This window comes from Buceros rhinoceros, unplaced genomic scaffold, assembly GCF_000710305.1.
Source record: "Buceros rhinoceros silvestris isolate BGI_N320 unplaced genomic scaffold, ASM71030v1 scaffold6077, whole genome shotgun sequence".
NCBI classification, from domain to species: domain Eukaryota; kingdom Metazoa; phylum Chordata; class Aves; order Bucerotiformes; family Bucerotidae; genus Buceros; species Buceros rhinoceros.
Genome location: NW_010422741.1, coordinates 15,645 through 32,011, shown reverse-complemented (window position 1 = coordinate 32,011; position 16,367 = coordinate 15,645). Strand labels below are relative to the sequence as shown.

The 16,367-nt window shown below is 37.1% G+C and overlaps 1 protein-coding gene across 1 annotated transcript in view; it reads right to left on the bottom strand.

Moving 5' to 3' along the window:
- MAP3K4 (mitogen-activated protein kinase kinase kinase 4) overlaps window positions 1-16,366 on the bottom strand; it is a gene marked incomplete at its 5' end in the record, with an annotated part of 55,311 nt that extends 38,945 nt beyond the window's left edge. Inside the window, 5 exons of the mRNA XM_010140160.1 lie at window positions 384-570; window positions 2,126-2,272; window positions 6,553-6,795; window positions 10,807-12,185; window positions 16,183-16,366. Of these exons, the coding sequence (XP_010138462.1) occupies window positions 384-570; window positions 2,126-2,272; window positions 6,553-6,795; window positions 10,807-12,185; window positions 16,183-16,366 (2,140 nt within the window). The remainder of the gene's footprint in view (window positions 1-383; window positions 571-2,125; window positions 2,273-6,552; window positions 6,796-10,806; window positions 12,186-16,182) is intronic.
- Between the last annotated feature and the right edge of the window lies 1 nt (window position 16,367).

The window sequence follows — 16,367 nt, the reverse complement described above, 5'->3', positions numbered from 1 at the left end:
CCTGCAATATCACTGTAGCAACAGAAATGGTGGAACTTCAGAGTCTTATTCAGGTAGCATGGCACCTTAAACTTCCTCCTACTCTGACCAACACAAGAGAGCTGCACTGGCAAGTCCGCCTACAGAAACAAGCAGCATCTTGGGGCCCCTCGGTTACTCTACGTGCACAGGGCTGGCAGGAATGGGAACTTTCCACAGAATCAGTCATTCCTGTTATAGCTAGAGTAAGAGCCATCTGCACTTTCTGCATCCTATACCTGCTGTCCCTGTAATAATCAATAAATTCTTAAAGACTACCAACTGCTTACTGAGGCCTTAAGAAGCCCAGCGTGGGAATCCTGAACAAGTGCTGACTTGAATATGTAACTGGTACAAATCAACACCACAAGAAGAATAATTAAATAAAACCTGCCAGAATAGTTTTCCAGCTTGAGCTTCACCTCCTCTTATGTAAGGAGTTATTTCTTTGGTGAAATTCCATTCTTCCTCCAACAGATTTTTTAAACTGTGAGATGCTTGAGGTAACTGCTGTAGCATTTGGATCCAGCTTCGCATATAATCAAAGTAAACCTGTACATGGTAAGAAATAATTCACATAGAAATTTTTACCCAACATGTAACTAAGAACTACAACTTCTTCAATCAATCTCAATACTATACAATTTGCAGAAAATATTTCTACAACATTTTTCATTTGCTATGACTGAAAATGAACTACATGTTTCCATGTAGTTTCCATGAACTATGTGTTTTTCATGTTTCCATACAAAAGGTGTGATTTATGCCTTGGGAAAGTAGGAAGTGCTACTGAAGTATTAAATACTTTTTTGAAGATATTGACAGCATCACCACCTTGTTTGCTGTGCAGCTATTCCCTACTGTATCAGTGAATATCCAGGGTGGCCAGAGTTTTTAAAGCTGAACTACTGAAAACCAGTTCCTGTTCTAACCTTCTGATTTTGTACAAGTTTTCCCTATACCTATTTTCAGCCCAGATCATCTCCTTAGCTCTCTTTGCTCAGCTACCCCAGTCTTCTGACAATCTTGACCATTCACCCAAACTTTCTCCCCTGCTCCTGTGCCTCAGTAACCTGCAACTCTGAAGAGAGACAAACCGAGTCTTTGAAGTCTGATGTATTTATTCCTATTTACATAGTCTTGTTACCATCCCTTTCAAGACCTACAAAAAGCAAAAACTTTATACAATTAAAATCACTTGCCTCAAAGCACAAAAACATCAGAGCTACCTTAAAAAAAAAAAAAACCCCGAACAAAAAAAACCAAGTAATGGACAAGACAAACCATTTTCCTTTCATCTAGCCAGGTGATTTCTGCTGGAAGTTTCTAGAAATTTCAGACGAAGATTAAGGCAAGCACACAACATAAAACAGTATATTTTCACCACTGCAGGCAACGAAAAGCATGTAAAAGAAAAATCCCTATGTACTCAACAACAGATGGAACCAACAGCTCTGCTGACAAAACACCAGTGATGAAGTATCGAGGCGTATCTGGGTTTTTTCCCCCCAGAATAGTGAGGATAAAGCTCAAACAACTCACAAGAGAATAAAAATCTGTCACACTGAAGGGAACAGTAATTTAAACTAAATTTACTAAAGAATATTTCATTTAATACCTTTCAGAGGCCCAGTGTTTGTCTTGAAAATACTTCTTTGTGTTTAACTTATTGCAATAATGAATATGCATTAAAAACAAGGTATCATTAGTGGACTAATGCAATGTCAGGATATTAAGACATGATGTTAGTCAAACAATTGCATTTATTTTTACTATTCAATACTAAATGGTTATTAAAATTTTATTTTAAATGTATGGAGATTACAGTTCTATATAGGAAGCGTTTTACTGTATATCATAAAGACAAATATATTACACTACAGTCCAGTTATCAAAAATCAGTACTGCTCAAACCATTGCTAAAATGGCAATGGCTACTGTGTTACCTTTACAAGACCATTAAAATAATAAAATCATGTTAAAGTAGCACAACAACAACAAAAATTAGCAAGACGTATGCCCAACGGGCACAAAAGACTTCTACTAGCAGCATTCAGATAAATACACTTACTAGAATTCCCAGTATTTTCTCATTTTTGAAGCTTACCATTAACATTTTATGCAGGTCCTCTTCAAAAGAATCAATGTTGCAATCCATCTTTTGTAAGTCATCTAGCACCTCCCGTAACATAAACTGGTAATATTGCTTCATTAACAGGCCACCCTTCAGAACCTCTTTACACTCTCTCACTAGCTGCAAGAGAAAAACCCCAAAACTGCCATCAGTCAATACACTACTCTTAAATTTTCCCAAGGAAGAGGAAGCTAAATTCATCAGTCCAACTTGCCTATATATGTTAGTTTATCACTGCATAATTTCTACAGTTTTTAGAAATTAATACAGACACTCTACACGTCTGCAGTAAAGATGTGACTAATTTTCCTGGATTATTAAATTGCCATCATGCCATTGCCACATAACTGTAAATGGAGATGGAGACAGATGTTTCAGACTTCATTCCCCACACAGGGTCACAGCAAGCAACTTACTAGATAGTGGAAAAGTTTTTAAGTGGACAAGAGGGGTCACAAGCATTAAATCACCAGCTGAAATGGAAGAAAGTCGGGAATGATATGCAGTATGTTTGACAGATGCTTAGAGACCTATAAGAAATGTTTTATTACAGGAAATTAACTGTCTATTTACCGAGCAAGTGTCCACAACTCTAAAACCCGTAACAGACCTGAAAACAGTTTGTTTCTTTCGTTGCTTCCCCAGGCAAGGCTAACACGAGGAAAACTATCAGGTATTTTCAAGTGCAGAAGTGGCCAAACAGCTGTCAGCCCTCCCTGAAAGCTAACAGCTTTTATTTATTTGAAGAATGTGCACAACCACAAACATGGGAGTACACAATGAACAAGAACGGTTGCAAACCTACACTAACAAACGCCTTTCTTTCAGAAATCCTTCCAGTACTAAGTGTGTATTCTCATGAAATTATCATTCTTCAGGCTTGACAACCCCTGATCTTTTCTGAGCAACAACTTCATTAAATTGAGAGTCTGAGAGGAAGAGAGGGGTTCATTTGGAGGGTCCAAGGGATGGAACCAGTGGTTGGTTAATCTGCTTTTAAGATCTTCTAGAATAGCTATCCAGGCAAAATAGCATATCAATACCACAGACTCAATGTATGAGAAGCTGTAATGGCATGAAAGCAAAAAACAAACAATAATGTTATTAATATAACAAGACCCTTTGGAATTTTTTACAGGCCAATCTTTTATATTACGCTGTGCTCCCCCACATGCAGGGGAAACAAGGGTAATATTCTGCACTCGTAGTTTAAAATTTACCAGCTTCGGTAAGTTAGGTGAAAAAGGGAAAAAAAAAAAAGTAACATTTTATAAGGCGGAAATCCAATAACTCCACATTTATATCCCTAACATCATATTTTAAAGTGATTATGCATTGTTCAGTCTCCACTCAATCACAACCACGGGGGTTTTTTTGCCCACAAAGAAAAAACATAAGTTGTTCAAAGAATTTAAAATTTTAACTACCCATTATTCAGAGACAGATGGGACTTGACAATATCACCTATCCATAAAACTTACTATATAGCATGGCATATCTTACAGACACAGGCAAAGTTTACTTCTAAAACTTGAAAAGCTTAACATTTGTCCATTCCAAAATAAAAGTCTCAAAATTTCATTAAAAATAGAGTTTTGTTTAAATAATACTGCTATATAGTGATGTGTACTGCAATTGAGTAACAAGAATATGGGATTTACAAAAAAACCTGTTTACTGCTAATTTATATGTCAGCTTTGGGAACTGAAATTCACAAGGCAATAGGGAGACAAAAAATAAGCACACTAAAAAGAGGTGCAGCTTTATACTGAAAATATTATTGCTATTATTGGTTTGTTTGATGGGTTGCTTTTGGTTTACGGAGTTTGTACAAGAAATGATTTTCTGCACATTTGGCCCTGGTCCAAGTGGTGTCAGTTGTGACTTTTCGCTTTCAACCAGGTCAGACCACCTTAAAGTTAATGCATGCCACATGACAATAACAGACCATAAGCAGTCTGCACAAAATGATGATGGCTGACGTAAGGACTGTCAACCCAAAAATTTCAGGAGGTACCACATGCTGTTAAGATCATTCAGACACGAGTGCTAATCACCAGATATGGTTGTGCCCATCCAAACACACATCCTTTAGCTGGGTGCTTCTTTAATCATTAAAATGTGTTCAAATACTACCTGGTTGACAGATGCGTAGATAACAGAATTGGTAATTAAGAATTCAGCACCTGCATCAACTTACATTATCATGCTTCTAGCTGTAGACTAAAATTGGTGTTGATGAAGAAGAAATCACTTTTAAATTGTGTCTATTACAGTAGCCTATAATCTGGAACTAAAATCCTTCTATCAGTATTGACCTAATTTCTCCACTGAATTTTGAAAGGCACTATACTGCCACCACAGAATGGCAAATTGCCATTAAAAGATAACAGCCCTCTCCAATACAAAAGATCGTCAAGTTTCACTAAAAGTGAAACATGGATAAGATGGCTCAAAAAGGGGAAGCTAGTGAGAAAGGATGGGAGAAAGCACACCGTAGGAAGCATATAATGTGTGCTAGTTTTCTTTTTGGGTGTATACTTTTTCTTGCAAATGTAATTTTTCTAAAAAAATAGAATTGACTTGCTAGTAATCAAAAAATTTAACCTCAGCTTGAAAAAGTTGAGTATCAGGACTAGCATGCATGATACATTCAAACAGTACCAATACATATTTCAAATGGTACCAAAAAGTAGGAGATACTTAAAGCTTTCAGCGCCCCAAAAGACACCCACTAGGTCTATCACTATACAAACCAAAGTGCACTGCGCCACCTGCATTCAAAGAACAATTCAAGGGATTAGGTTTGTTCAGCCTAGAGAACATGCAGGGGGAATCTAATCAGTCTCCTAGTGCTTAGAGGGCAGTTACAGAGAAAATGGGGGTACTCCTTTCACAAGGATTCACCATGACCCAAAAAGAGACAACAGGCACAAGTTGCTTCAGAGAACTTCTGTCCAATACAAGTAAAAAAAATGCTTTACTAAGAAAAAAAAAATCAACACTGGAACAGACTGGTTGGAGAAGCAGTGGAATCTTTCTCTCACTGAAAGTCTGACAAGGCCCTGGATACCTAACTTAGGGCCCTGATTCTACCATAAAAGGTTGGACCGGAGTATCTCCAATCCAGATTTCTCTGTAATTCTGTAACATTCTGTGAACTTGCACAACAAAACAGATCCCTTGACTCTGTTTTGGGGCTGAGCAAGATTTTAGGAATTACCATTCTTCAAGAAACATATAGATCTATTTGTGAAATATCCTCCAGAGCCCCTTTGCCTGTTCAGAAATATTGCATGGGACAGCAAGCATTTGCTAAGTTGAATTCATTTTTTCAATGTAATTGGCAAGAAAGTATACACCATCAAAACAGTCTGTAACAGACTGACTTCCAGGAAGAAAGTGTCATTTTTACTTAGCTCAAAAGGCCACAAGGAGAATACAAAATATAAGGGCAAAAACCCAGCCCCAGTCTCTGGGAAAAGAGGATAGATTGCACTTTACAATACCATATGCTATACTACAGTTTACTGTAACTATGACTTGTAAGATTTGAATTGTAGGTACTCTGCTTTTGGGTATCAGGGCATCCAAAATCCTAGTACACCAAGGAAAGAAAAAGAGGGCGAGAAAGGTGGGAGACAGGAGATGATTGAAATTTATGTGGGACTCTAAGAAACTCAGGAAATTATTTTGGAGCAGCAGATAACTGGCATGGGAAATCATAATCAGCCCAAGATGCTACTTAACTGTCTAACCTTAGAGACCACCTGATAAAAGCCTGATCTGGTTACGCTTACCAGGAAACAGGGAGATGACTCCTGACAATTTTAGTTAAGTTCTGGACTACACTCTGAAAAGTTGCATTGATCTAACCAGCCTTCTTTGTAAAAAGAAAATAAAAACTCATTCTCAGCCAGCAACAGGACCGACTATCTTGGGTCATTACCCACAGAAAATACCAGGTATTTATATCAAACAGTATGATGGGAAAGATTTTTTTTTCCATTTGTTTTTCTTCTTAATCAACTTTCACGATGTGTCCACTGCATGTCTGCAGAGGTCCTTTCATTTGCAAAGAAAAAAGAATCAAATCAAAGAATGTCAAAGGATCAAATACAAGAAATATAACAGACCCTTAAAACTGGTTGTGCTGGACAAAGTTATATAGCTCCCAATGCAAATGGAACAAATACTATTTACCTTCGCTGGCTGACAATTCTTTAATCACGAGTTTTGATTACTGGAAGTCTTAAATCAAATAAATGAAAGCTATTACATAGTTGAACATTGTAACTTCTTAAAGTAATCCTCTTAAAACCAACCACTTTATCGTAACAAAATGACAACGTAATCTGAAATAGGATATATATATAAAAAAAGACACAGCTGAAGCAAACCTGTTTAATACTCAAAAGAGATGGCTCCCCAGCAGGTCTTTGTTCCAACCTTAGCTTGAGACACTCATGGATAACATTGAGTAGGACTCGGCAGAGGACCAAGAATGCAGGTTCAAAAGATGGTAAATCCATGGATTTCAGCTCCTCCCATGATACAGTGCTGCATTTTTGCTCACAACAAGGTGGGGAATTTAATAACTGCACATAATCTGAACACAACATGGGATCTGGAAATTCTGAAAACTGTAACAAGAAATAGGTATCATGAAAAGGATCCTTGAATTCTTTAGGATTTAGCATTTGTTTAAAATAGCATACACAAAAGTCTGTTTTTAAAAGGTAAGATTTTTGAGGATCACCAGCCTGAGGAAAACAATTTTAGACCCTTGGGAGTGAACAAAACAATCTTACTTTATGTTTCCATTTTAAAATGATTAAACATCCATTAAAGCCAGACATCACCTCACAAGAAGCAACTACTGTTTGAGGTTATAATGAACATACAAGTCAAGCCTAACATAATATATACGAACATATATTCACGTCATTATAAGATATAATACTTGAGTACTTTGAAATATATTAAAAAAAAATCAAAAGGTCTTACACTAATGACTGTATCTAGAGAAACAAGTTTGCACTTGGCTAAGTCAGGTGAGTAACTTCATTCCTTTTCAATGACATACTGCATATATTATAAAAAACTCCATACCGTAAAGTAATGCAATATTCAAGAAAGTGTCACTAGCTAAATTGAAAAAAACTACTGACAAAATAAGTTATGAACTTTGGTAGCTGTTAAGAAATTCAAACAGAAATTTAAAAAGACAAAATATAAAGAGATTGATTTTTTCAATTAGTAAACTTATTTTTCATTTAAATGAAATTACATTTCTAATTGGCGAAAAATAATTTGAACTACCTGAAATGAGCATCCTAAATATCTAAACTATATACCTTATGATAACATACTAAACAAAGTTGTACATGGAGGCACTCTGGGGTTTAATCTAGAAAGAAAATTTATACTATAGTGTGTGCAGGTCTTAAAAATAGTAACATCCTTAGATGAAGAACAGAGTAAGATTTGTTCCGGTTTGAGTTTGGTTTATTCTAAATCTCATTCCACATCTAACTATGACATGTGAATATCCTTCACTCAAATATTAAGACATAACTAGCATTTCAGGAGTTTCCTCAGTGCCAAATTTAAATAACGTCACTTCAAAGGAAGTGAAATCATTACCAGAAATTAGATCAAATGATAAAGTGATGCCTAGAAAGTTAAAAAAATGTAAGCCACTTTTAAGCTCACTACCTAGCAAAAAATGTAAAAAAAACTTAGTATGAAATTGTTTATTCTTTATACTATACACACATTTTTGACATTTGTGCCTACAGTGTTGTACAAGCTCTGCTTTCTGAGAAGAACCACACAAAGTTGCAGCTACTGACAAAGTTAGCTTTTTCAGTGCTTTTATTTCTTAATACTGTGATGCTTCTCAACTCTCATGGGGGATGCAATAGCATATTCATCAGTGTCTAATGTTGGCACAAAACATACTAAGCACTGCAGATTAAGTGCTTTATAAAACCACTAGCTCACTATGAAGATAGAACACATGCATGAGTGGGGATTTCATTTATATCTAGTTTAGTTGAACTTTAATCACTAGTTGATCTACAGTATAAACTTTTCTTCTTAGATGGCACACTGTCTTCTTTTTACTAATTCTCTTTTAAAGAAACATACAGCACCAGAGCTAAAGGCTTTTATACAAGAAGTTTTCACCAATAAAATATCACAAAAATAGTACACTGCTGCAGTACAACAAAATACTTAAGAAATACAATTCTCATTGTGATGCTAAACATAGCGTTGAAAAATTCAATTATAAAAATACTAAAGAATCAGTCTATGAGCAAAAATAACTCAATGAAATTGAATAAATTATTACTTCATTTTCTAACGTTAAGGGAAACAGCACATGGCATTAGGGCTCAGTATTAGATACCTAAACTTCTAGACTGATCTTTATCTTCAGCAGGCCCAACCCGAAACATTTCAAGTGACTACCAAACACTTTTTTAAAAAACCTCAAGAAAACAAAGTCCAAGCCATTTATTGACATGATACATTGACATCATACCCAACAGTGCAGCCAGTTGAACATAAAACAAGCAGGATACACATGCTTAAATACTGTTTGACTAAAATAACATCTCTGATTTTGAAAACTAAAATGAGAAATATCAGCCACTTTAAGAATCAAATGACACAACTCCTACACAAACAGACTCTGTAGTGCCCAGAGCCTTGGTAAAGTATCAGAGCCCATGATGAAATTAAACTTGTACTTTAACAAACACTAAAACCAGCTATCATATAAACATTTACATATATTTAAGGTGAAATAGCAAAGATTAACAAAACATTAACAGCTCTGACTGCATACAAATATCAAACTGAAATGCACTACAAAAACCCCAAGACACTACATTCAGATGGTGTCAGATGCAAAGACAGGCAATTCAAACCACCTCTTCTATTTCAGTCTGATGTCATCTTCTGCTGCAGTAGGTACCACACTTCTGGTGGTACCAAAAGTGGTTTCTTTTTTTGACAGTGTTCTTTTAATTTTGTGGTAGAAAAGAAGTTTACAATTTTATAACATTCACCTTTAGTCGTAAGTAATTTCTTAAAAGGGGACAATATTCCAAAGGTAATGTCACTGAAAATGAACATTCAGAGGAGTTGCAAGGGTTGAGAAAGAGGGAGAAGGATTAACCTTATGTCTTACACAAGTCATCCAATGCTATATTACCAAAAAGTTTGATTCCGTGAAGCTGCAGCGAAGACTCTAGCTACTAGTGTTTCATTACCTTGTTTTAAGAAAACCTTATGAAGTCAAAACATTTGAGGTATTTAGCAATTTCAAAAACACAGAGTAGTTTTCAATACCCCCAAATTATGTTTTATTTCCTTTGGTTTTTTAAAGGTATTTCTATCTATATATTAATCTGAAATTTTTATCTGAGTATATATGGTTTGGGGGTACTTTTGGTTACTGTAACAGATACCTGCAAGTTATGCTTCAGAAATTAACAAAAATTATCTTAATACAAAACTTTCTAGAACATAAGCTGAAACCAATTAGGAAATAAATAAAAATTCTAACTAATACCTTCATTTTTTATAGTCGTATCTACATTAGCAATAGTACAAATAAAAACTTCTTCAGAATCAAGTAACTTTATAAATATAAATTTATTAATCCTAAAAAAAATAACCTCCAGAAATAAACAATTCTTCTTCCTTTTTGCAAATGTGGCAGTCAACACAAAAAGACAAGCAACATCAAAGACGACATGTAGTATCCATATTAGAACAGGTATGTTGGCTAAGAAATTCCTTCATCCAGAATCCATGGTCAGGCTCCCCACAGTGTCACTTCATGGAAGAGGGCAAGTGATCCTTACTACTAGTTTTCCTATTATAAAAATGCCTATAAATTAAGTCACAGTTTATATTAAGAAATAACATTCTGCCTTGAAAGAACTGGTGACCACAATTTACCATATGAAACTTCAGCTACTGTCCTTCATTTATTGCATACTTCTTAATTTTGTTACTAACACACAGTCATTCTTAAGTAAGAATAGAAAATAACCCAAAGAAAAAAGAATTTAAACTAAGATCCAGCTAAAGAATACAACATGCTAACACAACTTGCTTTCACAGATTTCAAGGTTAAGAGAGTCCATTTGTTTATCATTTATTTGGCCTCGAGCATAACGTGCCATCACAGTAGTCCATTCATTCAGATGAGGAAAAACCCAGAACAATAGTGATTTTTTCATAAAGGATGTCTTGCAGGGAGATATCCAGTCTTGAACACAAGAAAATTACCACTTCCATCACTAATTTTTCTCATGATTCAACTTTTGTGCCTAATTTTCCGGTGTAATTTTTCTGACTTATACCTTTAGAGATTAGAAAATGTAATGACCCATAAGATATTAAAATGTCATTACAAACAAGAACAGAGAACTACCTTGTGCTTCACACAAACTCCAATTCAGGTCAGATTCATTTCAGTGGAAGCAGAACTGGGCTCTTATAACGTATACCATCTTTCAAAAACCAACACAGCAACCAAAACTTTCATAAGATCCCAGTCCCTCCAGTTTCAGTTAGAAACAATACAGCAGGGGAGGTACTCCTGCCATCCATTTATAGTAGTAGCAACCTACCTCCAGCTGGTGATCACTCCTTACCAACGCCATACGGGCCCTTTGCAATGAGCCATGCATTAGCTTGTGCAGTCTTAAAATTAGCTTCCTCAACCCCATTTGCTTCAGTGCTTTATCTACAAATGGTCTGTAAATAGAAGTCAAAGAGTGTTGGCTACAGCTTGCCTCAGCACTGCATTCTGGAATAAGCCAAGAGGCAGAGTCGTCCTCAGATTCAAGCCTATCAAGCCTCCTTGAAAAATGGTCCTGAAAGTCAAAATTTGGCTTAGTAAAATTGTTCTTGATGGCTTGCCTAAGTTCCTCAACATTCTCGTCAGAGATTTGTTCTTCACCATCACTCTCTTCTGTGCATGTTCCTGAGGATTCCTTTACTTCAGTTTCCCTATCAACTTCTTCATCCTCTGGATCGTTGTCCTTAGATGGTCTAGGAGAAGGAATTTCAAACACTGGCCAGCCAATATCAGAAAGATTTTTGATGCCCAATACAGTTCCCATAATCCTTAGTTTTTGATTTAAGTCTTTAGTAATATTTAACCATAGACAGAGTGCCTGCACTCTGTCTTGGAAGTCCTTTGCAGCATACTTTTCATAGTCCTTTTGAAGAGCCTGCAGAGATGGATAAAGTGCTTCTATATACTCTAACAGCTCCATTATCCGCTTTACTTGCTCAAATGACACCCGCTGGCGATGAAGGTGTTCATGGTAACTTGAGTAACCAAAAGCACTAGTTCCATGTGTTGCTTTGCAAACTCCTTCTCCTGACGTACCATTGAGACTGGCTCCATATTTTACACAGGAGAAGTTTCCATAGTTCACTTTGAAGGTGAGGATTTCATTGATGATATCAGGGATAGCTTGACGGGCTGCATAGAGATAGAGGTCTTGGTCATTAATGCTCCGGCCAGCATGCCAAGCTTGCAGCTCCAGCCAGATCAGTTCATTGGATCGGTTCAGCCAGATGGAAGAGGTGTTTTCCTGTCCTCTTTGCTCCCTGTCCTTTTTCTTTGAGACTGAGGTAAGCTTTAACAAAAGCCGCAGGGTTTCAAAGAATTTTAAGCGGTCTGCTGGACAATCAGTCCTAGAAGTCTGGCGTGCAGTTCTGGGTATTGGCATGGGCACAGAGACTGGAAGCTTAGCATTGCTACAGCCAAGGCTGAGGTAAGGCTTATTGAGATCAACATCTGGAATTGGTTTTTTTGGCAGAGACCCACCAACTGAGTCTAACATAAATGAGCACTGCACATTTTTCTTATGATCTCGTTCTGTTGTCCTTAGGGTGTCTCTGATCTTTTTCCCTTGCTTATAACTGTGCTCCTCCACATTCTCAATGGTTTTCCCATTGTCTTTATGCACGGACTGAGTTGGCACACTCATTTTTTCTGTAAGGAAATAAAAAAAAAGTATGTAACTGCAACAACAAGAAAAAGCATCATTCAATCCATCTCCCAATCACATTTCTTAGGTTAAGCATAAAACGTTTAATACCAATAAAACAAAGTAGACATGGGTAAAAGTAAAAAGCATTTTTTAAAATTACCATTGGTATAGCTAAGTCAATTGTAGCACCTCAGGGAATTTCTTTTCTCATCTTGCTTTACCTCTTTTGTAGAAAGGACCTCAGAGAATTCTCATTATCCTGAGTATGCCATCTACTGAGAACCAAGTCTGATCAAAACTAAAAGAATGGTTTCCAAGTTCATTTTCCATACATTTGTCAAACAACCTCCCAAACAAAAATTCAAAATGCAACAGAGCATCACTAAGATTTCCAAGTCAAACAGAATTAGAAGAGACTCTGTTGCACATGCAATTTCATAAAACGTGGAGCATGTACGGATTCTGAGATTCAGCTTGAGTGGTCTGATCCTGGCTCTTAGGGCGCTTGATCTTAGTTCCGGGAAGCCTTCTGAAGCCTTAATGCACTGCCTTACCACCAGGAGCCTACTTCCCCACTCTCCCAACACACAATATACTTGCATTCTCCCTTACCACATAACAACAATCCTTTCCTGCCTAACTGTGCAATCTCCTCTTCTTTTCCTGTTTTTTTACTCAGGAGCAGCAGACCTTATCACTCTTCTACAGCACTAACAAAAATACTTCAGTCTAGGCTTTGCAGATCAGGACAGGAGGAACTCCTGTGGTTCTCTCTCTGTTAAGGGATTGGTGGCAGGCTGAAGAGAAGCACCTGTAGATAGATTAGCTGCAGTCCAGGGATCAGCAGTTGGAACACAACAAGCCACACGGTCACAGGGTTCTTTTCTCTTATTGAATAAGAAGGACTTTCAGAACAATGGCTGAATACTTTGTCATCTTTTCACCATGATACTAATGCTTATCTGCTACACATGGCTCATTTTCCCACTCCAGAAGTAGTGGTTACCCTACAGTCTTTGCTGCTGTGCTCCTCACTGTAACAGTCATTAATACCAGAAATACTAATCAGCTTACTTGCAAAACAGGCCTGCTCAGCCGAAGAGTAATATTCTTCCCTTTCTATATGTGGAAAATCACACAGAGAAAGATCTATCACGCCAGCATACTTCTGGGTGCCAAAAAAATAGGAAAAGCTATTGCTCAACACTTCAGAACATTAAGCACTTCATGTTCAATGCTCCCCAACTTCAATTGCACCTTGAATTCTCAACAATTTGCAAACCACATCCCAGAATTTCTGCCTTGCTTCTCTGAAAACAAGAAACAGGGAGAAGATTTTATGTGTTATTTGCTTAGCAACACACAAATTTTTGTGACAGAATGTTGTTATCACATGATGCACTTCACTGACTTAATTATCAGATGGCCCTTCATTCTCATTTCATTCATTACGTATCCTCCGGCATCCGCAACACAAGAAGGTACAGAAATCTGCTTCCCTCATCACAGATTCCAAACAACCTCTACTCATGTAAGACAGCAGTTCTCTGGAAAAGAACTGGTGCAGTAACGTAGCTCAAAGACTATCAGATGTATGCACACAAAGGCACTGTATTAAGCTGGCAGAGATATCTGAAGTGGAGAGACGTGTGGTTGAAGTACCTTCCTTTGCTTGTTTCCATTATCAGCCCTGCTTTCAGCTGTTAATGACCAGTGAGTGAATCAACAAGGGTGTGACCTGCCACATTACCTCCTTCCAATCCCCATAGCTAAAAAAATATAATTCAACCCTTGAACACAGTTGTGCAGGATTGGAGCAGGTCACAACATGTACAATGGCACTTGACTCTGGAAAAAAAGAAATTATATTCTAAAGGATATGAGGAAGAAAGAAGAATAACAAAGTCATCACAGAAACCATTTTTTTTACAAATATGGACTTTATTAATGCCTCTCATACTACTTTTGTTTCAGGTATTCATAGATTTTTCTCTGAATAGCTACCAAGTGCAACAGCAGATGTTATAAAAACCTAAATTAAACAGTTTTCTGCCTGGAAACAGAAACCTATCAGTGATTCTAATAAAACTGTTATGGAATTCACTATCATTGATTTTACATTTATGTACTCAAACACCACTGTCAGACAGCGGTACCTCACCCTCACTGGTTACTAACTCATGAGCTTAACCAGCACCAGGCAGAACACAAGACTGAAAGTTCCTGCTGCACGTACCAGCCTGAATTCCATGCCACAGCTGGCACTGCCACAAGGAGGCATCAGCCCAAAAAGCTAGGACAGGCAAGCAGCAGGAACATGCATTCTGCATTGGCACAAAAGAAGAAGAAAGATGAAGGAAGTTGGCAGAGACGAAGCACACACATATACACCTCTCCCACTCCACGCAAACTCTGAGGTTATAAATGGAACAAACTTCAACAGCACTTTGATGTTAAAGATTCTGGTGACCTTACAAAATAAATGAAAACCCCGGCACATTTAAATATCACTTTCTGAACTTACACTCTAGCTACAAGGAGGTCCTCTAAATCCCTTCAGTTTATAATTTTCACATGTTACTCTCCTTCAACACTAATCTTTGGATCCCCCACCCACCAAAGCACATTGAAAGATGGGTAACTTAAAAAGCTGTGTATAATTCATTATTAGACATCCAAAAAGTCCTAAAACTTGAATATTCATTCTTAACAAAGCCTAGGCACAATAATCTTCAATTTTTTTCAGAATCCTCTCATTTTGTCAAATAAAAAGGCGCCAATGATTCAAACACACCTGACAATTCTGCAATAAATGAGTTCTTACATAACTGTATGAGCTCGTACTACTAATTTTATTGCGGTTTTGGAATACAGGTTTAAATTAATTTGTAAAACAAGTTCAGCTGTACTAGCAAATTTTGAGTTACAATTACCTTTAGTGCTATATGGAGCTGGTAAGTACCACGACTAAGCCACCCTCAGTGAGAGAGGCCCCATGGCAAGAATGGTGATCTTAAACAGCTCATTAAAAGCAAAATGACAAAATTAACATGAGAAATTTCATGGGAGCAAAAAGTGGGCAGGACAGAGGATCCTCTTCAAGTATGAAGTTTCATAGTAAAAAGCAGATGGGACATAGTTTTTTTAAATAATTCAGGAAGATAATTCATCAACAAGTAAGCAAGCATCACTGCACTCACACTCCATACGCTCTGAAGAGAAAAAAACAGGCAGGAGACATATCTGTATCTTAGACAGACCAACTCTGAATGCATTTAGCTCAGAAAATGTGAATCCTATGGGCCTTGGGCTACAGCAGAAACAATTTTAGAAACGAGTTCAAACAGGTTATTGTCTCAGGTTACTTGATGATACTAAACGCAAATTATAAAAAATTTGGTGTGACAGAAATTAAACAAACAAACATTGGAGATATAAGTAAGAAAGCTCCTAGTGCTCAAAATTCTTTCAGTTGTCTGAACAAAGGAAAAATATATTAAACTTGTGTTATATGTAAACATCTGAAAAACTATTTAATATCTACCTTTTAAACTGATCAGTTACATCAAACTAACCCCTAAACGAATTCTCTCACTAAGGTAAAACCAATTCAATCTTAGTAGCTGCTTATGCACTCACAAAGTCAATCCACCAGTGCACTTTGAAGTTGTTACTTTTGTGGTAAGTTATCCTGCTTATGATCTTCTCCAGTTGTGTTTTGAAAATTTCCAAAGACTGAGATTCAACATCCGAACAACAGCTCTGGCAAACTGGTAACTGTTTGACCACTCTCATGGTAAAATCTGTCTTCTAACAGCCAGAAGAGTTTGCCCTCGTCATAACTTATGACAGCTGCCTCCTGTCCCTTCACTGCACCTCAGTATCTGGCTCCATCTTCTGTGTATCTCCTCTGTCAGGTAATGAAGGACTACTATTATGACTTTATGGTCATTTTAGGAAAAAAAAAACAAAATAAACAAAAAAACCCTCCACATCTACCTTTCAAAGTGGAGCGGCTAGCAGGTCTCCCAACGTTATTTTTCTGATGCTTTGTTGACCTGCGCTTCATCTGGCGGGGTGTACTGGGAGGAGAAGTTCCATAGAAGGTGTCACCACTTGCTTCATCTGATAATTCCTCGGGGTCAGATTCAGAGATCTTGCAAGTTGCATCTTCTGATTTGCAC